The 26,495-nt window shown below is 29.0% G+C and overlaps 1 protein-coding gene across 2 annotated transcripts; it reads left to right on the forward strand.

The window, feature by feature from the left end:
* The first annotated feature begins 842 nt into the window (after nucleotides 1–842).
* Nucleotides 843–26,291, forward strand: LOC113393114 (lachesin-like). Of its 2 annotated transcripts, none has more exons than XM_064216458.1 (8): nucleotides 843–1,098; nucleotides 16,247–16,344; nucleotides 16,983–17,190; nucleotides 20,494–20,658; nucleotides 22,051–22,179; nucleotides 23,096–23,230; nucleotides 24,588–24,740; nucleotides 26,091–26,291. In XM_064216458.1, the coding sequence occupies exons 1-8, from the start codon at nucleotides 1,020–1,022 to the stop codon at nucleotides 26,246–26,248; spliced, it is 1,125 nt and encodes a 374-aa protein (XP_064072528.1). In that variant the 5' UTR covers nucleotides 843–1,019; the 3' UTR covers nucleotides 26,249–26,291. The 2 variants fall into 2 exon arrangements, with proteins under 2 accessions (XP_064072528.1, XP_026485611.1); XM_026629826.2 differs by having other exon boundaries at nucleotides 24,591–24,740.
* The last annotated feature ends 204 nt before the right edge of the window (nucleotides 26,292–26,495 follow it).

Below are 26,495 nucleotides of genomic sequence, written 5' to 3' on the forward strand. Positions count from 1 at the left end.
AGTACCAACAGCGTTTCACGTTACAGGAATGTAACACCACTAAGATCTCAAATCTGCTACTGAGAGCTTCTTAACAGAAATAACTCAGTAACGTTTACTAACTCAACTCGAGAATAAAATCCCTGCTTTTATGAACCGAATACAATGGTTCTTTTGTAATAGGTACATATTATCCTCTATGTGTAAATGTTTATAAATAGAGGTATAAATTTTATTCTCACCTGCTGTCAACGAGTTCGTATTTTAGTGCTCTCAAAACAACGTATTACATCTTCATTATGTGAATTATTATTTTAATTATCGTTATCATTAAAAGGCAAAGAGTTACTTAACATACGCGAATAGTTTTTGACTATTTGCTACCAAAGATTACCAAGTAGTACAGCTTATTGAGGTAATTTTTCGTCAAATATGGATTTTTACTAATTATTTAGAAAATAGAATTCAATGCTTTAATGTGTGAATAGTTTAACCGTTAAAACAATAGCTCGTTAATAGATCACAATTTATATATAATAATACAATTTTTATTATACTTTTTATTAATATAAATTTAAAATTACGAAATTTAAAATGATTGAAATTAAATGAACTAACATTGTCAATTCTGTCATTTTTTACATATACATATGTATATTTTACAGATACAGTATAAACAAAATATTTGATTTTTCATCGTAAACCACATTAAATGTTATCCTGCCGAGCGTTTCTACTCCATTACTTAACAGCCATTAACTTCGTTTGTCGGTTCAGAATATCAAGAGGATTTATTCGCGAGGGTTATCGGGCGCATGTGCACCGAGTTAGCGAACTTAACATAAGTCTGTTTCGAAGGCGGTTTCAGTCGTCCTACAGGTCTGTAGAGAGTCGAACGTAGCTCTGCTACGCCGTACGTGCTACGAACTTCTAACCGCTACGAAATTAGCGCCAAAACTATGTAAAACCATAAAAGGATGTTATGTTACCTTTTTAGAAGTTTGAGGAGCTAGGTAAATGTGTTGTGCGATGTGAACTGAATGATGGTTGGGAAAATTTTGTTCTATATACATTTTGGACTTGTCTTCCACGTTGTGATTTGTTTTAAGGATACTGTTGGTAAGAAATTATCCTTTAATTATAAACAGCCGAATGTAATAATAATAAATAATACTACTTTGTCTACTAAAAGGTAATATCTTTATACACCATAATTATACAAATAATACTGTAGAATACTAATATCAGCGAAGTAAATTATATTTTTTAAATTATTGGGTTGAGATATATAAAATCTTATAACATATAATATATGTTTTTTTTTTTAAATACTTCTAAAATTATTTTGGAGAGTTAAATAACTATTAAAAATCAATTCAAAAACTTCATGTAGGATTCGATCGTTAATTTGGGAAATATACATTAAAATGATATTTGTATGTTTTATTATTACTGTATGTTATATGCTATTTATTTTTATAAATATTCTATGTTTGTTACAATCATATACGAAGTTCAATTGACTAAATATTGCTATTCCAATTCAAGTCCAGCCATACGTAGATTGATAATCGATATTCCCGTCGGCTTTTAAGTACTTAGAAAATAATATTTCATTTACAAAATAAAGCTCTTATTACTTATTTATTACTAAAATATATTATTTACCAGAACAAAAACGATCATTTCTCTTATCTATGAAAACTATGTATGGTTTTAAATAAAAATAAAAAAACATTTAAGATTTTATAATTGCATGATTGATGTGAATCTACAGTTCTGTATCATTTAACAGTAAAAAACAAATTAAAGCAATTATGTGAAATGGAATTACATTAAAACGTGCTCGTAATTTTTAGATCCACTTATTGGGGCAATCGGAATAACTTTAGGCAGTGATAATGAACTGTTTGCCTATTTCTTTCAACCTTATTACACGAAAATTGGAAGAAAATTATTTATATTTATAATCTGAACTTATTCATTACATCTAAAAATAAACACGACTAATTATTATTAGTAACAATCACTGTGTTTGGTTTTATTTATAATTCTTATTGTAAACTAATTTAGGTAAATAAGTGACTCGTTATTTGATTATTTTAAAGATTGCCTTACTATTCATATTACATAATATTCATATTAAGAATAAGCTAAAACTACTACAAAATATGTATTATTTTAAATTTTATTTCCTAATTCTTTAAGTTTATCTTTTATGAATGACTTGTACTTAAGTTTTGATTGCTTACTCTGCTAGGTTATATTACTAAATACTCAATATTGAGAGCCAATTTGAAAGTATAATTTTAAATATGTGGTATACTTCATATTGAAAAGCAAGTAAATAAAGGGGCAGTATGAAGTTATTGGATAACTATAAAAAGCGGATGAAATTTTCCCAATTAACTAATTGGACAGTGATATAATATTCAGAATTGAAATAAGAAAACTCATTTTAAAAAAATATATAAAAAAGGTCGCAACCTGTTTTTTAAATAAATAAAATAAAAAATAAAAAAAATTAATTGTTTAATAACGTAATTATGATTTAATTTTTTTTTTCAACTGACAAAAATGTCCTATGTAATCTTAATGAAGCTACCGGCATTTCATCAACTTATCAATTATTATATTTAAAAAACTTTTATTAAATAATTAATTTTGATTAAAAGACTGAAAATTAAGAATTCATACCTATTCTAGTATCGTCCAAAAGCGTAGTAACGTCCCTCAAGACGAATTACATCCCTGTAATAACAATTCGCTTTTATGTTTATATTTAGCAAAACTTTTACCCTACACGAGGGTGCATTTAAAAACATTTTATTTGGATAATTCAATAGCTTCAACAATTTGCCTGCTATTCCCAACATAGAGTTAGCAGTAATTTTAAAACCACAACCATTTAACGGTCTGGAGATCTAGTATAATAATGTTGTTTTGGCGTTTATACTATTTAAAATGTATCCACATTTTAAATAAGAGAATATTATTCACCGCAACTACTTTACTTAAAAGTTCTAAAGATATATTATTAGATTATTTTAAAATATAATATATAATTTAACAAATGTAAAAAACCGTACGTTTCTAGCTTTATCAACTAAGTTCAGTCACTGGTTGCATATGTAACCGTCTAAAAATGCTGGGACACTTTTATGCGATGGATGTTTCCGCATATCAATAGGTCTCCATCTGAAAACCGCTTTGCTTTCAGTACAGATACCCTTGTAGAAAGGAGATATACTCTTTCGGCTTACATGGTCTGTTTTGTCCAAGGAATTCAGGTAGGCTCTCTTGCTAAGGTTCTCTTAATGATACAAAAAAAGCCTTGCCATCATCAACATCCGTGCTCTTATTTAGTCCTATACGTTGTGATGATGATAAGAGAACTGATGGAATTACACTGGTTTCCTGGGGACGAGGACAAGCCTTAGTGTGGGAAGCTATATGCAGTGACACTCAGAGAAACAATGTTATGAACCGGAACCGCCCCAAAAAAAGCTGAAACGATGCAACTATTTACTCTTTTTATAATTGCACTTGAAACACTTGGACCTCGGGTAATAGTGCTAAAACTTTTATTAAAAGTGTAACACCTCGTTTTAATGCCTCCACTGGTGACCGGAGGGCTGGTCCATTTTTTGCTCAGACGATCGGAATTGCGAATTAACGGGGAAATGCCGCTTGCATTCTCGCCACCCTTCCAAGCGGTTATGATTTGCACAGTAACAATTTTTCATTTTTATTTGTATTCAAAACCTTAATATAAATATTTTTTATATAAATGACATCTAATAATTTATATTATGTTTAAAGTTATTATATTTATATATAGGTTAATACCTATAAACAAAATGGAAGTCTGAAAAGTAATCTTTTCAGACATCAATTGTTACTGTGTTTCAAAGACACATCATTGTAAATGTCAACCAATTTCCTTAAGATATCCAATTGACTATTTTTAGCTTAAGAGCTTACGTCTTTATTCAAGAGCTCATTTGAGAATATTACACAGACAAAGAAGCTACAACAATTCAACATAGAAGCTACCGAACATCGTACTTCCTACGGTAATAAAACTAATTAATGAGCAGTCTACCTTTTAGTTGTATAAATAACGAGGCATATAATATTATATATAATCCTCAACGATCACGTTTCACCCACAATAATAATTTACCCAGTAGAACATGTCGACTGATAGATTGTTGTTATAACATAAGCTGAGCTAATCCGACTTACGGCGTCAAGCCTGTCCCTCCTACACTGCCAATTTAGAAAATCCTGTATCCGAAACATCTTACTACAAAGTGTATGTTAGATACAAAGAGCTGTAACTAAAATATACAAGATAAAATTTTAACATTAAAATAAATATCAGAACGAAAACTCTTAAAGGCGATTAGCCAAAATCTATTTTTTTATTTTATGCTTAAAAATGATTAGCTAAAAGTTAATTTTAAGTAAGTATTTGTTTAAAGAATTTATATATTTCCAAGTTCAATATTAAAATCTATTACAGTTTGTAAAAAGTAAACAAAATTATTCTATTTACTTTTATCATTAAAATATTAAAGTTGTTTTCATATTGAATTTAAAACTACATTTTTTAAAATAAAAGACGAACCCAAGGTGTACATATTATATATTACATAAAGAAAAAACAGTACATAACTGTTTGATATTTTTTGTGCAGAATACTGAATCGGACTGGCTTAGAGGTATCACCCCAGTCTCTTACATTGCCAATTTAGAAAATCCTGTAACGTCTTAGATAAAAAATCATGCACGCAACAGTCTACATGACAATGTAATGAAGCTTTCACTGCATCAAATACTTATTTTACATGCATATAACGTTACCGACTGTTTGCTTTAAAAAACACTTTATTCCTCAAAGAATTACATAGTTCAGTTACAAAGAAACTTAATTAATTTACACTTTAAATATAGCGTTCGAACTAACAGCTAATTGATTGATTATTATTGTAAAATCATTAACGAACTTTTGATTGCTATTTATTAACTATAAATTCTTTAAATTAAAACAATAATCAAAATTCACATTTCACACCAATCAAAAGTAAATAATTGAAATCCTATATTAAAATTCACTGTCTTCAAGAACACTCGTTAAGCATTTATGAATAGTATTTAATTACAATTGAATTTATCGTTAAGCGAAATATATCTAAGAATAATCAAACTCGATAGTTTAAACGTATTTGTTTTTTTTTTCTGTATATACTTATTTCTTGCTCCACAGACTTTTGCGTCAGTTTTGAGCCTCCATTTATCTATGAGATAATTCTTTTCTAGTTAAGTTATATTATATACAATATATAGAAGGCGGTTATTAAATATATCAAATTTAATAACCAACAAAGATATTTGCGCTGACATGGATTAAAGTCGCAATTCACAACGACAAACATAGTCAGCTTCAATTTTCACGTTATCATGACGTACAGCTTTGCTTGTAGCAGTCTCGACATTCCAAATATTACTAATAGTTTTAAATGTAATATTAATAAAGTAATTAAGTATATACGAATGCAATTGTCATGTATAGAATTATCACAAAAACGATTTACACGCAACGTATGTTGGATAATAAAATAAATCGGCTTAAGAGCGTCAAGCCTCTCTCTTTCACTACAAATTGAGAAAATCTTGTAATTAAAACATCCTAGAATAGAGTAGTATAATAAATATAAACATGACATAAAGCAAGCATTATTTTAAAAAACTAAAGCATATGTATTAAAATGTATTAAAGTTGGTTAAATTAAGTCAGATTTATTTCCTAAGAAATATACAAATATACAATATATTGAGACGTGAGTTGATTTAATAAAAGTTACATATCATTTGATAAAAATAAAACAATGTAATAAAAAAATATTTTCCTTTGTACCTGTTACCGTTTTGACTTTTAATATTTCACATTTTATTTTCCTCGTAAGAAATAAAACTTAGTTTGTATGACAATACTGTTAAATTATACCACTTCTACTGTATTTTGATATTCCAAGGAAAACATAGTTTCGATTAATCAACTAAAGCCGATCTTATCTGAAGGTGAATTAACACGCAACCCAAATAAAACCTATTTCACGGTAGGAGTTTGTAATAGATTAATTTATTTCCTTATACAAGTTGTCATATATTATAATAAACATATTCAATACCTACATTTTAAGCATATTATTTACTTATGTCTATTATTAGAAAAGTTTTAAAACTAATTCCACCAAGCTGCCCCAGTACGATTAAGTGGATATACTTGTAGCAGAATTTTATCCGATTAATAAATAAACAAAAATACATAAAACTTACTAGGTAATACTCGCCGGGATTCCAACCCAAGACCTTTGGCTAAAAACAACTTGTTCTCCGAAGAAAGCATCTCTGCTCTTAAGTGTTTTCCAAAGAACACTTTATTTTAAATAAAGTCTAATAAATTAGTTTACTGCAACGAATATATTTCGAATTCAGAAAGTACTTACATTACCTTTAAATACACTTTAAATGAACGAGAACTAAACGTTGGCTTGAGTCGTATTCCCGGGAGAAACATTAAGAATTAGCAAAGAAAACGCCGTCAAAAGTTGTTTTATTAGTACCAAAACTCCTAGAAGTAACAGCACAAAAACAATTCTAATATTTTGAACGAATGAAATAGAATAAAAAGCTTTAGAAATTATTATATAATTAAATAAATTCAACCTTTCCCACTCTACCGTTCATCGCGCGTCGTAATTTAACCAAAACCTTAATTCGATGGTTTGTTTGGTTGTTTTTGGTTGTCCCAAAGATGGTCCAGATTATATGGTGAATATCATGCTGAAACAGAAATGGTAATTTACATTCACAAAGCATTCAACGAGTTCTGACAGAAGAGTTTTAATAAGATTATAATAAGTATGAATCAAATCTATACTGATAAATAAGAGATGTATTGATTATAATGCGTAACTGAAATATATAACAAATAGATATACATAAAAACTGCAGATGATGTAGACAATATGACGTTCTGAAGTAAGTTTTAGAATATCATATTATTTTATAAGTAGCCACAAATATTTAGTTACACTTGCTTATTAATAGTCAAATATCTACCACCATTTCGCACGCTTCAAATTTAAACTTTTGACGTCGACAAGATTCTGATTTGATGCATAGCAAGCCGTTAATTTTTTAAAAGTAAATAAAAAAAATACCTAAACTTACTTGAGGGTCCATAAAACCCGGCGCATTTTATTATGAGTTACTTTTTTTTATACTAAAAGATTATTTAAATTTAAACCAAAGCAGTGTCGTTTGTCATTACAGTGTTACTCAAAAAAAAATCCAATACAAAACAAAGGATTACAAAAGCACTTTTAAATTTTAAAAAATATCAAAAACAGTTTGTCCGTGACAACACGTTTGCCGCAAACATTATATGTACAACATAACATTGCTTTTAGTTGAATATTTAAAGCCGACCAAACACTTGATTGGCATTGCACAACTTTTCAGTATTTTTAAGCTAAAATCAATAACATTGTAATATTTAAAGTCTGATTTGTATAGCAAAGTGATTTTGTTTTACATTGGCGACTATGATAATAAAGACCTTATAATTAATAAAGAAAAATAATCTTGATAACAGCTGTTACTTTTTTAATTATTGGAATAAGCTGAATGACCATTAAAAATCATATACAACAGATCGCCTTCAAAATATATCACGGATATTTTATTTTATTCTAAATATCATGGATAAGCCAAAACTACGTGACAGCTATTCAGAACTAGGAAAATAGCTTAGACGTCGCTAACATGTTATAATGTTACAAGCGTAATTTAGTATAAATAGATAACAAAAAAAATATGTAACAATTTTGTTATGATCTTTAAAAGGCAAATTGAACTATATTATTTATTTATAGCTTTAAATTAATTTTTAATTTATTTATTTTTACAAACTGAAAAAAATGTTTTAAATCGTACGCTTTAAACATTTTTAACAATAAATGGTTCAGAAACTCGGCCATCCGATCACGTCCTACCTAACTTCCGACCAGCCATTAAATTAAGAACAACCAAACTTCATTTATCTCGGCTTGTTACTTCTACGGACGATAAGGTTTTGGAAACACGGCTGGAAACTTCCTAAAACTTACAGCTAACTTTGAAGAAAAGTTGTCGAATCACGCCGATCGTTCACAAATTTGCTAGGTACTTACGATATTTTAAAATACTCGACGTCAGTTCTTATCTTATAACTTAAGCGTCTGATAACTTTGTCTAGCTTTGTTTGAGTTTGTTCAAGGCGTAGAGAATAATTAGAATCGCTTTGTTGTTACGATAACTGTCTGATATCTTTTTAGAGAAAGATAACGCTTCTATTTTTCTTACATTTAATTTTCTTAATTGAAACAATTAATAAATAAAAAAAATAATTGAATGTAATTGTCACATATATTTAAATTATCTAATGGGCCATGAAGTAAGTCTTAATTCACAGAATAAGCATCGATCGAGCGTACAAGGCGTATTTAAAGTAGAATAAACTTCTAACATTTAGCCAAGGGTTCGCGTGACGTGCCACGCTACAAAGCGGCGCGGGGAAGGCGGCGCGCGGTCGCGATGTGATACGCTAATATTTATAAGCATCAGCCTCGAAACAAGTCATTGCCTGAAAGCGTTGTCTTGTAGCTGAGTCGTTGTAAAGAGAAAATATTACACGTCAATATAATTTACCGCTAAGTCATGTAACAAATAAACCGCGCAATCTCTCTTTGAAATATATTGCCGTAAATTTATATTAAGTGATGTCTGCGCTGCCATAAATCATGAAAGATAAATTATTATTAAAGAGCTTAGATGTAATGATATGGAATATTAAATAAAATGTACATCACGAGTATTAGATTTGCATCTATGTTGAGCCACTGTCTGGCGATGAGTAAGATATATTTACGATAATATTAAATTATACTCACGAAGGAATAAGACCTTAAAAGACTTCGCATATTATTCTGTTGAAACTTAACTTTTTAGATGAACGAAGTTACTGAGTATTACATTCATATTATTTAATTTATTTTGCCTCGAACAAAAATCGTGTATCATTCTTGTCTTTCTGAGTTTCTAAATGTAGTTTAATAGTAAAAATTTAAAGCTGTTTTGAAATTATAAATAAACGATTAGTGTTTAATAAGTGTTTAATACAATTTCCAACGAAGATGTTTTTCCTTAATCTTATTACTTGTTAACAGCAAATTATATAACACATTTGACAGTAACAAAAACATTTTCTACGTGAATTCTCCGATCGTTTACGTTTACAATTTTTTTTTTAAATTCAGTAACTGAGTGTTAATGTCGCAAAGTAATCATTAAATTAAATATTAAAGAATAAATATCTTAATAAAATATGTCATTGGTAGGTTATTTCCTTTAACATGACATTGTCAAAATAATTTGTGTTCATTCATTGCAAAAACTTAACTTAAGATAATGTCAACCTCTCCCCGCTTCGTTTTGTTCTTACGTGACACAACACATTTATCACACCTAAGCAATAAAAAATCATAATTAATAAAATAATATTTACTGCAATCTTTCTGTAGAAAATATACACGTAAGGAATATATATTGACATGACATAACATGTTCAAGGCTTAGCCGTAGACGATTTTGTAGCGTTAATTATTATCATTTAGTTTCCTTTGTTATTTGAGACATATTGTTGACATTTAAATTTGTTAAGAGACATTTATGAACAAATCGATAACTGTATTGGGACGAAAATTATGCATAATTCCTATTAATAAAAATAATATTGGGGAACTAAACTATATTTTGGCTTGTTGAATGCTACCTCATAAGAGTGCAGTTACCGAGATTTAGGGTACATACCCCGAATTGGGGATGCATTTGTTATGAATTACTGTTTTTATACTATATACTCATAATTTGCGAAGTTGCTGCAACTGTTTCACTAAAAACAGAAAGAAATATGTAATAAATTGAATATTCGATTTAAGTTTATTCCATAAATATAAATAACTAAACATCTACATGTTAAAGCTTTTTGATGTTACGATATTCTAAAAATAGTAACAGATTATACTTTTATAAACTTTTGCATACTAAGGAATGAATATGTATAAATCATTACAGCTTAGAGAGTCAGCTGAGACAACTCTGACAGTTAGATAGGAGAGCTAGCCGTCTTCTGCAGAACATTTACTTAGTTAGTCGACGAAATTCTGTAACCACTTAATAGTATGAAATAATAATTTGAAATGATACTTTGGAAAATACTTTAAACATGTGCATATGTCATATTTTATATTACTTTCTATTCTTGAAATTCACAGTCGGATCTTATTAAACACAATTTAATATTTAAAGTTAATTTCTTAGTTTACTTACTTATTGTTAGTAGCGATTACCCTGGTTATTCGCGCTGATACAATTTATTAATTATAATGATATGATGACTCCTTAGATTTACATACAATCTTACATATAATAATTTTTTTAAAACATTTATAATATTAGTCAATTTTTTTTTAGATTTTGCCCAATTTACACAAAATCTTTATAAATTGTAGTTTATATGTTATTCTGTTGTATACGCTATATTATTGTCAAATTTAATGAAAATCTATTCAATAGTTTTTGCGTGAAAGAGTAACGAACATTTTTACATGCTCAATACGCATGTATAATTATATTAAGTAGGATTAATTTACGCCACAATACGTATATAGGAATAGAAATAGTTTGAATGCTGTAACCCTGAATATGTTGCTAGGAATCGTTGTGCAGGCTTATACAGTTTATTTGATTATACACGATTTTATGATTGATCAGCTTCCATTGTGATGTTTGTAAACAAATTATCATTGGATTTCCTTAAAACTTAATTGTTACAAATTTCAAACAGTCATTAGATCCTTGAAGTGTTAACATTTTTTGAAGATCAAGGTACGAAATCTCCTTTTATTTATTTTTATATTGAATTTACTTTATTAACATAGCGCGTTTAAGTTTCTTTTTATAGACCCAAAGGAGGGTAATACTGACATAAATTCACCCAAGAGGCTCACCCTCCTTGAACCCATAAAAATATAAATATCGTTCTTTGTAGCTTCTGTTACTGTAGTGTTATATAAATCATTTTTACTATTATGATAACTTTCACTGTATGTCGCCTATGCCACTATATTTCGAAACATAAAGAAACTCTACAAAAATAAATTAATCGTTTACATAAGCCACTAAAAATAATTTTGACCTGTACGCACAATCACCACCACTCACGCCCATAAATATCGCCTTAACATTTTATTGACCATAAATACTGCTATATATATTGTTTTATTTTGCCTAATCTGTATTTTTTTTTTGGTTATTGCCAAACGCATTCTGATCTCTATTCTCCGAGCATAGGACTCATTTTAAATTGTTTTATAGTGGAATATGTATGCATCGTTGAACAACATTACTCGTCAGTAAAGTTTGAGTGCCAAGTAGAGACACAAACATCGAGGCTACTGACGTTAGCCTTTATTACACCTTTAGCGTATTGACTTTTCGGAAAAGATACGGGAAAAAACGTTCATTATCGACTCAGTCGAGCAAATAAAACAAGATAGCTCCCTGAGGCCCGCTCGCTTGGATATTGCGTCCCGCAAGCAAATTTGCTCTAGGCACAATAAATGCTTAGGACTGAACGTGCGAGAAAACAACACCCAGCTACGATAACATTTATATTATACACCACATATGTGTGTATATTGTGTGTGTGTACGTGGAGGTGAAATGAATCTTTCATAATTAAGTTTGATGAACCGTATAAACTGTTTATTTGTGTTGTCTACTGCAGCAGAGTTAATACATTTTTTTATTATTATTGTAAATAACACGCTACATTTATTGTTATGAACGATTTTAGTCTTATGTCAATATTATAAAATTCACGTTCCTCATCAATGTACATAACATAACATATTTTTTTTTAGCTTTTATAATCATATTGTGATAATTCTAACAAATTTAAATGATAATTTTATTCGCACTTCTAAAAACAATGCCGTGATTGTGGGCGGTTAAAACTTTTTCAGGGCTCAGTATAATTAGGCGACTTAAAAACGTAAGTGCTATTGTATTCGAGAAAACATTAATTAAAATAAATAATTGAAATTAAAGAACAAAAGCGTGCGTTGAATTAACTCAATTATCTAGTTAATATGATGTCTTTGTTTATTATACATTAACGTAATATTAAATCGAAAATGTTCTCATTGATTACGAATGTAAAAACAATAATAAGTAAGTTTTATAAATCATTCTTTAAAGAAAGATCAAATCTAAAATTATTACTCTGTAATTATTATGTAACTAACAAACAACAAAAACTTGTGTGTTACAAATCATTACATAGTATAAAACAAAGTCGCTTACCGCTGTCTGTCCCTATGTATGCTTAGATCTTTAAAATTACACAACGGATTTTGGTGCAGTATTTTTAAATAGATAGATTGATTCAAGAGGAAGGTTTATATGATGATATAATCCTTTACTTTTTACGAGAAATAATGGCTTATTTTCGAAGCGATTTTAAGCAATACAGCATTAATCCTTATCTTATTAAGTATCTTAAATACATTGTGCATTTAACATAGATCAATATGGCCCATTACAGTATGTAATTTAAATGAATATTTTCAAAGATATTACAGATTTAAAACGCGGGACATAGCGGTTTGTATTATCTAATGACTGAAAAACTGTGAACGTTGTAAGATATTCTATAGTATATTTAATATCAGCATTGCACCCGTGTGAAGTCGGGGTGGGTCGCTAGTTAAAATGTATCCTTATAGTATTGAATATAAAATAAAAAAATCGTACGTACTAAGGAAAATAATCCGATCATACATACGTTTATAAAGTAACAGCTCATATATGAAACTACAAAATATTTGTGATTTGAGTTTTATCGAAATGATTTAACAATTTTTCGTCTGCAATTTTCAACTACTATACATTAAGAGAACGTGTTTTATAAACGTTTATCTTAACCGCGACCGCTTGAAAACGGAAGGAATAATCAAATTGTATTTATTGTTCATCTCATGCCTCGTGGCTAATGAAAAGATAATGAAGCTACTCTGCCACATAAGAACCCTCTAAACAATCTTCTTAAGACGAGATAAGACATTTTACCACCAGTGATATATTAAATTAACTTTAAATAATGATCACTTTAATACGTTCATATTTTACGTTTTTTTTTTTTTAATAATTTTCCTTAATAGCAATTTGGGCAATGACAAGTGCCAGACAATGGCACTGGATGAAATAAAAACCATGCCTTACATCGCCAGTGCGCCACAAGCCTCGAGAACTAAGATGTTATTTCCCTAAAGTCTGTAGTTACACTGGCTCCCGCACCCTTCCACCCGGAACACAACAATTCTAAAAATTTCTGTTTTAATATTATATTATGATGAGTGTACGTAGGTCGTACCTACTCAGACGGGATTGCAGCAAGTAATTATTTCAATAGTAAAATAAGATGTTTTTATTTAAATTGAAATTGGAATGTAATATGAGTTTTGCAAAATTTATTACCGTTGAATAGTATTGTAATGAACACTCGAAATTCAAAAATTATTTTATACCCAATAAGTATCGTTGTAAGCCACACTTTATCTTTATTCACATAATTTCAGGTAATTGTAATGTTATTTTTAATCAGAATTCATATAATTTTTATGCAACTCAATTTAAATTTAAATTCGAGCCACGTTCAAACTGTTATGAACATCTCTTAATTAATATAAATTTTTAATAATGCTATTTTAAATTCACGCCAGTATCACGTACATTATTAAAATGTTTTATTAATTATCATGTTGAGTAATAACATTGTAAAATAATATGTACAAAATAGAAAAGTTTATTTTCTTTTCATTTTCTTATTAATTAAATACATCTTATTTAATAACATAAAGTGTCGTGCCGCAAATTAATTATTATTTATTTTTAAAATATAAATAAAATTTCTTGTATATTCACTAAGACTAAAATTTAAATATTGTTTCATTAGTTGCTTGAAAAATACAATTTTTAAAATCTATATTTTAATACTATTTCTTTAGCTTATTTACTTCATAATATAATAATAAAATGATGACATCGGGTATAAAAGTTGAAAAGATTATCCTGAAGTTTATCAGGAATAGTTATTATCCGCCGCAGGCATTTTTTGAAAATTCGTTCTATCTTGCAGATAAGTAATATTACTTTTAAGTTTATCGTAATCACAAAGATAAGATTATTATGTTGATTTTATTATTTTTCTTGTTCAAACCATATTGACTTATATTCACATATTTGTTTCAACTATGGTACGTTTTTTTGGAGGTAATCATATTATATCAAAAAAAATTCAATATCAATATGAGTTTTATAGATGTTTGTATAATTATTTTGATAAATATGATAGAGTTATTTGATGTAACAGATTATGATATAATAAGAGCTGATAAAGGGGTTAGAACACGAGATTATTTATTGATGGTGTGTATAATTCATCCCGTGCTCGGTAACGAAGGAAACCACCACATATCTGTTAAAATTCTGCCACCTGTGTATTCACCGACCCGCCTTGAAGTAGGGTAGTGAAATAAACTCCAACATATTCTCTCCAAGAGTAGAAGAGACCTTTATAATATAATAAAACGGTTACAGGCCGTTACTTTTTTCGTTATCTAATATATAACGTTACTGTTGCAGCGTGCTATATTAAGGCAATGATTATATTAATTTTCAACATTAAATTGGAAACATTTCTAAGATATATAAGTATTCAAATACAATTTAAAGGTATGATTATATATTCTATATAAAAATGATTATGATATTTAAATTTTATTTAAGTCATCGTTAGGCCCGCAGTGCTATTCTACAAGAACTCACTTCGTATATCACTCGGAAAATATTTCTAGTCGAGTCAAGGTGATACGCTATTTTTATATGTATCTTACTGTATGTTAGAATTATTATAGTCAAAATGGTTTTCATATTCTCAAATTATTTCATATTATCATGATTTTTGAATTGTATTTTGTAGAATCGCTCTTTTGTTCTTATCAGTACGTCTAATTATGTAAGTCGAACTAGAGACAGGTAAATTAACAAGACTATAGGGAAGAATGCAGAGATACTTTTAAATATTATTATATAAATGTGTCATATTCACATCTGTGTGCAAATATAAAGTTAATATATATATTTTTTATAGTGTAAGATGGTAAGTCATGTTAAGTGATGGTAAGTGGTCACCATCGCCCCAGACAACTGCGCTGTAGTTAGTCCGAAGTACATTAATGCGTCAGTAGCTGTACGAACCAAGATCCCTGAGTCCGCAGTAACACTGATTCACTCATCCTTGAAAGACAGAACAGAACCAAATCGCGGTAGTCTTTGCAAGCGATCCCGTGATGCTCCCGAAGTGAGAAGCGCTGTTGTTTTAGTTGGTATTAAGGTGTGGTAAAACGCGTATTTTAAGTAAGATACATACCCCCGCATCATTTGCTGAAAAGACGTTTGAGAAATTTTCCAATGAAATAAAAAAAAAAATCCTACTTTATAATATATCTCGTCTTATTTATGTGTCTTTAATTATTTTCAAGAATAGAATATTTAAAAGAAAATAACCTTGAAAAATAGAATTAATTACATCTTTTGCTTTTCATCGAATAAATATATTTTTTTATAAACCAGTTTTTTTTTTAAATGGATTAAAGAGAAAATTTACTTTACGTTTTTTTTAATCGTATGTACAGTTTGCAAATGAAGTTTGAAATTCCTTTTATTTAACTTTATTTTCATATTTTATTTACTTTATAATCGAAATATATCTTTTATTTTTTATTTTGAGATTGTTATACAATAAAACTTTAAAACAGGAAGACTTTTTCTACCACTGTCTGTCTATTTTGCATTATTAAATTAAATTTAAGAAAAATAAAATTTTTGTAATAAAAATATCCAGAGTATCGATACTTACTCGAGTGCTTAACAAAACATTTTCTATATTTTAGAGAAAAAAAAACATCTCTATTCACAAAGTGATTTTTTCCTAAATTGGTTAAATATAAGTTTGTTTTTTACAAGAAAGGTATATTGTATGAGTCATTTATTGTTATCGAGGATTGCTTTTAGTGAAATTGTTTTGTTACAGAAGTGCCACGTTTTGAAGACAGCTTAAACAATTTGACGGTTTCCTTAGGAAGGGAAGCTGTTTTTACGTGTGTCGTCAATGATCTCGGTTCATACAGAGTTAGTATTATCAAATTATTATATCAAATCTTTTTTATTGATATCATGTTTTAAAAATCACCTGTAATTTTAAAAATAAATATTGCTGCTTTTCTATCGTCGGTTTAATATATGGAACTCGTCAAAACAAATTAAATTAGACAAAACTCGAATTATTTATAGAATAGTATCGAAGGTTTCTATTATTATAAATCTATATTATTGTACATGAAAACATGAAATATATATGTATATACTAATACTATAATTGTTAAAATTAAATAAAAAAAAAAAAATCTCACTGAGTTTCTTTCGCCGGTTTTTCTCAGGTCCGAAGTGTTAATTTCCGAGGCGGTGGTAGATTTTTGACTATTAATTAACAAGTCATCACTATCATACATATCAGTTCCATATTGAATAAAGATTTTTGACTTTGTCTTTATCAACCTCCTGGCTCATTTTTTATAAGCTCGGCAATATCAACAAATTTAATCGTCATTTAAATTCCTAAGAATATCTTAAATTATACCATACTGTATTTTAATTCGAGTCGTAATCAAACAAACAAATATAAATGTAACCTAAAACAATGCTATCTTTTTTTACAAAACATTATTATTAATAGACTAATGAATGAAAGTCAATCATCCGTGCACAAGGTGGCGTGGCTACGCGTGGACACGCAGACGATCCTGACAATTGCAACGCACGTGATCACGAAGAATCATCGTATTGCGGTTAACCACAGCGACAGGCGAGTGTGGTTCCTGCACATACACGACGTGCGTCAATCTGACCGTGGTTGGTACATGTGCCAACTCAACACTGATCCTATGAAGAGTCAAACGGCATATTTAGATGTCGTAGGTAAGTAGGTCTCGCAGTAACAGTACTGAATATTGTTTCACATTGCAGAGTACAGTGGCGGTGAATTATTAGAATTGTTATGTTGTTGTAGAATTGTAAAATAACCGTTTTAAATATAAGCAGTTTTAAATTTCGTCATTCGTTTTATGTCTCCATAAATTTGTAATATGTTTTCAACTATGCAAGTTCCTAGCAATTCCCTGCATCGAGTATTGATAGACATATTTCAATTTCCGTCCTCCGAGATATAAAGTAAGCTTTCTACTGTATGTATGTTGTATTAATACAAAATTTCTTTAGAAAATCCGTTTAAGGTATTACTTTTGTATGACTTTAGATTTCGTATTCATTATACTAAATCCGCTATTTATTATTTTGATTTTATTCGTCAATATTTCAATTACTAAAAAAATATAATAATATGATGAATGACACTAAACTACTCTCATAAAGTGCGAAAATAATTTCCTTATTATGAATATTATAAAAAAAATGAGTACCATCAAAATATATATAGGTTTAAAGAATTTATTCTCAAAAAGACACAGTCACTTACATGAGAACATACAAACAAAAGTTAAAATACAAAAAATAGTCGCCAGATTATTTAGAACTCAATTAAAGATAGTAAGATAGTGTGTTACATCGTTAGTATATCAATTATTTTCTAAAATATGTTGTGAAAGCTGAGATTTAAATTCGTCAATTGAGCTTGCATTTCTTATATAAGAAATGCAAGCTTGAATTTCACATAACTTATATAAATAGCATCTTTAAATAAATAGTCATAGAAAAATTAATTTAATTCTATTATTCACATCATTCAGTCGTCTTAATTTTTTAAAAATACCTTAGCATTAATAATATATTTTAGTTACTCTAAGTAGAAATGAGTTTTTCTTTATCAGCTATGACATAATTAAATCTTTTAACAAATTTATTTCCCGTGTTGCTGCGAAAATTTTCTTTAATGTACTCTTAAAGCTTTGGAGCTCTGTGCTGCGGTTTTATGAAACTTTAAATTGAAATTATGCATCGCTAGAAGCGCTAAATAGCGAAAGTTAAATAGTAATACAAACTACTGCCGACTTTTATTACTATACGTCTTATAGTTAGCTAAATAACTGTCGCTTCGGCAATCGAAACAAAGATAAACTGTTAAATTAATGAGAACGAACTGGAGAGCCGAGATGCCCCAGTGGTTAGAACGCGTGCATCTTAACCGATGATTGCGGGTTCAAACCCAGGCAAGCACCACTGAATTTTCATGCTTCATTTGTGTTTATAATTCATCTCGTGCTCGGCGGTGAAGGAAAACATCGCGAGGAAACCTGCATGTGTCTAATTTCAACTAAATTCTGCCACATGTGTATCCACCAAGCCGCGTGGTGCAGCGTGGTGGAATATGCTCCAAACCTTCTCCTCAAAAAAAGAGAGGAGGCCTTAGCCCAGCAGTGAGAAATTTACAGGCTGTTAATGCAATGCAATGAAATAACTGGAACCAAATCAAAGTTCTTAAAAATACAAATACATATTACAATACTTGTAATACAAATATTGCGTTTAATGTAACATTTATTTACTTAATAAAATTATAATGTAATCAACGGATGATATATCAAAGGAAATAATACTTACCATATTACAACATAATATAAATGTATGCTTGATTTGATCATAATATAAATATTTATCTAAAATGTATTGTATGACCTCCATCCTACGTGATTATTGTATCTGGCAAAACTAAGCTAACCAAGCGATTATGTAAATAATTACGTTGGATATTAAAATATTCCATCTTGAAAATATAAATTGTTGTTATTCAACATACGATTTAATATAATTTATTCGTTAATATTATGGAATATTTATTTGTCTTAATCTTCATGAATATGAATAAAACCTTTAATAATAATAACCATTATTAAATATTGCAACTGAAAGCTTACACAAACTGAGCGGTGACTATAAAATTAAGCATAGCACATATTTAAAGGCATCTATGCAACAATAATCAAGGTATTATTCTTGTTTTGAGAGTGTCAAGAAACGAAAAAAAGTGATAATGACATTTTTGACAGTAACATTGAGAATAGTGCGGTTTGACGTTTCTTCACTCTGACGCAACTTCAGGGTCTTTTGTGTAATGCATGTGCATTTCTTTAAATAGAAGCCATTTTTTTAAAACATGGTATCGACTTTTTTTTATCATATAATAACTGCACAAAAATCCGTATCTTATTCCAATTAATATGTTTTCGCTCTATGCAATTAAAATCTTGACGTGCAAATAAAACTTTAAAGGTTTCAACGACCCGTATTATTACTTTCATTGGTGACAGGAGGTCTGATTCATTTTTCGTCCAGATTATCGGAATTGCGATTCAGCGTAATTATGCTACGTTTCTTTTTACCGATTAACGTGATCATGATACGTACAACATTTTTTTTATTTACTATTTTCGTCTGTAAATATTTAAAATAGTATTGTTATAAAATAATACTCAATTTAATTAATAAATAAAAAACTACTTATTCTTTGCCAAAAGAAAAAAAAATTATGAGAAAAATCATACCACGTATGTTTCGCCATAGTCTTCATTACACGTGATCATCTGTCGCAACGTGTCTCTTATCCCATAATTGATATAAATGGTTATAATATATTATAATAGCCTACCTGTATTATCCCTTATAATAAGCCATATAAAAGACAAGTCGTAATTCTTATGTCAACATGTACTGCTATAACTTTTCGTCCATTCAAACTAATAATAATCAAACGATGCGTGTCGTGGACTCCCGGGCCGTAACGACTTGTAATTGCTATAATAAGTGGCAGCTGTGATAAGCGAACAAAACACACTTGTTACTATATTTATATAAAACCTTTTACATTGATTGCTTACCTTTTCGCCATCTGTTGTATTTAAGAACATTACGGAGAAATAATTATATGATCCGTTAATATTATGAACTTGTGTTTGCTTTTACTAACTCAAACTAAATAATGTAGATTAATAATAAAATAATACATCCACATATTAGAATTTAATTGAACATTGTTAAGTATGTCAAAATGAAGTCCCAACTCAAAAAGGCTATAATTATTTTTCTGTAATTATTGATGGAGAGGCATAGAAAATAAATCAAACTCGTTTTGAGGTGGGGCCTTCATTCGACATATTTTTATTTAATTAAACGCGTTTACTTATTACCGTTAGTTATAAGCTCCAAATGAAAAGGTTTGGTTTTAAAATTGAAAAATATGTAGTTATTAATATACATTTAACATCTTAGTCCCCCCAGATATATTGGATTACCCGACGAGTAGCGACCAGGTAGCACGAGAAGGGGCCAATGTCACACTTCGATGCGCGGCTCACGGGGTACCAACACCTACCGTCGTATGGCGAAAGGAAGCTGGTGACTTGTTACCAACATCAAACTTCAGTGACACACATAGTAAGATTTTTAACTATCAAGTTTATTATTAACATAGAATATTCTACTTGTACAATTACAAGGATTAGAAAAAATCAGAAGTATCGAGAAAAAACGGTAGTAAACTCAGTATTCCTTATGAATTTTTAATCTCTCTATGTATCAACTTAAAGTTTATAATTTCAAATAATATGTCAGATATTTATTTTGCAATGTGCAGACTATTATGGACGTCGATTCGGTCGTGTTTTATTTCTGTTTAATTTATTAATAATGTAATCATTACTTAAATAGATTTTCTGTGAATCAGTGAGAATATTTTGATATTGTCTGTAAAGTTATGCCATTTTACAAAATATTAAGTCAGACCATTTTATAAATTCTTAAGATGAATTTCATGGATTTCATAATTGTTATAGGAAATTGAGTTTATAATATATCGCAATAACCTTTTTATTTTGAATCAATAACGCACGATATATAACAAACTAAACTTTGCTGGTATGGTTAATATTAACACACTATTACGTGTGTTTTGCAAACAATATTTATTTATATAATTCAAGTTCTGATAACTAATGGTCATGATGATGGTAGGTTTTTTTTTTTGGAAAATACCTATACTTGTAAATTATACAAAACCCAACGTATAGCCCATTCCATTACCAATTTTAAATAATAGTATTTATTTATTATTAACAAATAGTACAAAAAGATTAAGAAAATATATTTATATCCAAACCGGACTAATAAAAATATGCGATAACATAGGATGTGTAATAAGTATTGTTTTATGTGGAAAGTTGTAAAATCGAACAAAACATCAACTTCAAAGCATGCAACATGCAAACCACAAAGACTACCACTTTCAATCTACGAGTAATGTGAAGTGGAAAGCCGCGGCCATACTTTCACAACGTGGAATTTTATTTCCTCAAACGGAAAGTGCGATTCTTGATAAGAATAATTTGAAGAGCAAAAAAATTAAATGGAGATTTATCGCAGATCGACTTTTACTGTGTCGTCATTAAAAAAATATGCATTCGTTTTGGGGATTGTTAAACATTGTCAAACACTTACACAGTACATAACTTTCATGCTTTATTTACTAATATACTCTAGAAACTTTAACACGTAATACGCGTTTCCAGACTACGACATAAGTAAATATTTTCTGTTAATATTATTAAAGTGTTTTACTCGTATATATTATAACACAACTATTACAACTACAAGTATACTTTAAATTGTAACTTGTAACTTGATCATTTTTTAACGAATTAAAACTACAATAAATAAATAAATCCCGCAGATGGACTTTACTCATGTACTCGTACTAACTTTTTCGTTTCAAACATTGAAACCTACTTAGAATTTTATTTTCTAGTGTTTAATTACAGTTTGCTAATCTAGACTCGTCAGTAAGCGGCGCCGTACTGCATTTAGTGAAGGTGTCACGCCTGCACATGGGGGCGTACCTCTGCATCGCTAGCAACGGAGTTCCGCCCTCCGTCAGCAAGCGAGTCATGCTTGTCGTTCATTGTGAGTAAACGCTATTAACTCACTGACTAAGCTGCAACAATGTTGATCGATTCTAGTTCTTGGGACGTTGATTGATGCGCTAGGTGCTTTAAAGATTGCTTTGTGTACGAGATTGGACGGTATCTTTGAAAACTGAAGGTGTAATTTGTTGAAAAATCTTCGCTGCAACTTCTGTTTTTGTCTGATATAAATTACTTTTTTATTTATTATTTTGAATAAAGAAGTAAATTTTATTACATTTATATAAAATGAAACAAATAACGAAGGAACAGTACACTTCGGATATAAAACGGTCTCTTCCTGTGTATTTCCCTATTTGTGTATTACATTGAAAATAATTACAATTTTAAACAAAAAAAAAACGCCTTGTTTCCGATATAGGTTCTTCTCAAGTCAAGGTATTTTATTTCAGTAGTTTTAAGTTTTTCTTTGTTTTTCAATAAGTGTTTGCTTCTATTTTTATATAAATTAAATATTCAATTGAATGCTTCGTAGTATAAAAGAAATATAATTAGTGATTTTAAAAATATATTTGTTTATTGGTTTGTGTACTTTACGAATTGATGCAGTCAATAGTGAAAAAATAAACTAATGGTCTATTAAAATTCTAACCTGGAGCAAAGCCCTCTCTGGAACTAACGAGAGCGATTGAAACCTTTACTCTACATGTTACCAATACGCGGAAAAATTCCTATAGAAAACCCATTGAAACTCTTCGGAAGCGTACTATTTTTATTCAGAAAAAAAAAACAATTATTTTTTATATTTTTCCACTGTATTTATTGACTTAAAAATATATCAATTTAAATAAAAACTAATAAATACCTTGTTAAAATTATGCTAAATATAGTAAAAAATAATGCGTTTTCGAAATGAATTTCTATAAAAAGTATTACATACAAATGATTTTTTACAGTTCCACCAATAATGACAATACAGAATCAGTTAGTAGGAGCAAATGAAGGTGACACCGTACATTTGGATTGTCACTCGGAAGCGTTCCCGAAGTCGATTAATTACTGGACGATAAATGAGCAAATTATATCGCAAAGTAAGTTTTTAGCTTTTTATAACAGCGTAATATTATAATATAATAATATTTCCATTGCTTTTTTTCATTGACACGAATAAAATGAACGAATTCTATAAAATGAAAATATATATCACACAACACTAGTCTATTTCGAAATATTTTATCTTACTTATATTATAAATGAAATATATTTATGTTATGATATATTCACGATGGAAGAGCTGATCGAAATAGAATAATAACAACTGTCGTGTTTTGTTTCTATTTCATTTATTAATTTTATTAAATCATTACTAAAATAGATTGAATCAGTCGGAATATTTTTTTTTTTTTTTATGGCTTTGGTTGGCGGACGAGCATATGGGCCACCTGATGGTAAGTGGTCACCACCGCCCATAGACAAACGCTGTAAGAAATATTAACCATTCATTACATCACCTATGCGCCACCAACCTTGGGAACTAAGATGTTATGTCCCTTGTGCCTGTGATTACACTGGCTCACTCACCCTTCTAACCGGAACACAACAATACAGTGTACTGTATATTAAATAAATATATTGAATATTTTGATATTTTCTGTAAAGTTGTGGCAATTTACAAAATAGCGGTTAATGTTTTAACAACATTTGTCTATAGGTAAACTAGTTTTTAATTATATACATATATAATATATATTATACATATAAAACACTTTATATTAAGTGAAGCCAGATACCCAGATATCCTGCCAACCGTAACTAATATTATAATAAAGTAGCTATATTAGCAATAATGGATGACTGTATTATCTACGTCTCACATATGTATATGATGTTTAAATCTGTATGAAGTGGATTAATGTAAATTCAAATAAAAATGAACTTAACAATATTAGTAGGATAAGTATCCTGCCCTATTTCTTACATGACCGCCTACAAAAGGAGCGTAATGTTTTCAAGGTTTATGAATGTATATAAGTGAGTTTTTTTTTGTTCCACGTCACATCAAATGCCAAGTGACACTGGCTATAAATTAATTAATTCAACGCAGTCGTGTTTTTTTTTTGTATAAAAAATTATGTATTTCATATTTTGAAATAATTAAAAAAGTGTCTTGTTTGTATTGAATATTATTCGGGCCATAATAGCTATCGTAACTTTTTTATTTTAAATTATATGTTTTCAATAGAATTTAATTCTATTGATAACATAAAATACGTATATTTTTTTTTAAAGAAAACTCTTTTGAAATTTATGGAGCGATAGTGACGGTTGAACATTAGACAAGATTTTGAAAATGTGTAAACATTAATATATTGTATCTAATATTTTTTTATTTATAATGGAATATTTCCGTGTTATTTTAAAGTTTTATTAATAACGAATTCTCAACAGCAGATAAGAGGTTCGAGGTGGTCGCCATAGAAAGAGGCTACGAAGTGGACATGAGGCTAAAAATTAAGAAGGTTGGACGAAGTACATTCGGTACTTACAGTTGCATATCAAAAAACTCACTAGGAGACACTGATGGGACTATTAAATTGTATCGTAAGTAACAATTTATATATGCTTATTACTTCAAACATTTTCATGAATTTACATAACATCAAGTTCATTAACTTTAACTTTAGATATGATTAATAATTACCTCTAAGTAACCTTCGAATGCAAATTTTCATTGAAATCTATAAACACATTTTTTTGATTTTTTTTTTAAACGTACAAAAACATCAACAATAGTATTATTAAATTACAAACCTAAGAAAATATGAAAGCTGAGATAGCCCGGTGGATAATATATGTACATGCATTCAAAATATCGCGGGTGGTGTCCAAACAAGCTTAATCGACTGTTTATTAATTAGAAAAACATCGCGAGTAATGCATACGTTAGATGAATTTCTGCCTCATATATATCCACCTGAAGGATAGCAGAATGGTGGATGACCTTTCTAAGACTAAAATATGTATTCACGGACTCCTATTTGATGTTACTTTTTTATAAGTTTAAGCCCACTGACGATGATTTCACCTACATTTAAATTATTTCCTGACATAAATAAAGTTATTAATAAATGTTTCATTTCTTTTACACATACATACATATATGTTTTGATGCATTTCTAGGTCATGCATTTTATTAAGGGAATGAGGCTTTAAATATTTGTTCATAAATAAAGCCTTTAATAACACCGTGTTCTGCTTCTACAAAAGTAACTTTTCATAAAGCGTATAATTAAAGTTAACATTTAATACGAATGAAATTACTTTGTCAGACCTCTTTTTTATGTTAATTTATATTTGTAAGTTGAATGTGTATGTATGTATAATTGTAGCAATTATTTTATTACACACATAGATTAACAACGTATTTATTAAACGAGTCACATTTATGTCATACATAAAATATTTAAATTATAAATTTTCAAAGCGTACTCATTATATCAGATGTAAAATTAAAATAATAATATATTAAGTAAAGTTGTGTGAAACTTAGTTACCTTTCAGTCAAATAATCTGACATGAATATAATATTTAACCCACGGTTAGTCGTGATGGGTAATTTTTACTCCTTTGCGAGTTTCGTTCTAAATTATTTTAAACTACTATGAAATAAAGTATGTTTTACGTTCAAGATAAGACTGAAAAAATCTCATTCGCTCGGTAGGCCGCGTTTGTAATCATTTATAAAGTACTCGTAAGTACACATAACTTTAACAAATTATCATTGTATTCGTGATTAAATTATTGTTAATGATATCAAGCTATATATCTTGTCATTATAATTTTACGACGAATAATCTGTATAGGTATTGTGTACTATCAACCCTTTCAACATTTTATGAATGGTTATTGTAAAACGCAATTATAATATTGAATAAAAAACTTGTTTCACAGCTCTATCTGGTAAATTCGAAGAGATGCAATATAACGAAGTGGGAGATTTCGAAGAAACCCCTGACGTCAGCGAGCTGGAAGCGTTAAAACGAAGCACGTCTTGTTCACTCGCGCCTGTACTTGCTCTAGTACTTACCATTATTGCCATATTATTATAAAGCTAATTTGTATATACAAAATATATTGTTACAGTAATATTTTTGATGTTGTTTCAATTTCATACCTAATTTTAGATAGAACATTATTCTTTACGGTATTACGAACGAACACTTAACAGGAAATTGGTATGATTGTTCTTAATGACACTTAAAGTGGAACTGATCTAAAAGTAGATATTTTCGTTAGAGTAAATTCTTCAGAAGCCTATTAGCGTTAAGAGATGCCGAAAATACTCGATGAAAAACA

Source organism: Vanessa tameamea, chromosome 12 (assembly GCF_037043105.1).
Source record: "Vanessa tameamea isolate UH-Manoa-2023 chromosome 12, ilVanTame1 primary haplotype, whole genome shotgun sequence".
NCBI classification, from domain to species: Eukaryota; Metazoa; Arthropoda; class Insecta; order Lepidoptera; family Nymphalidae; genus Vanessa; species Vanessa tameamea.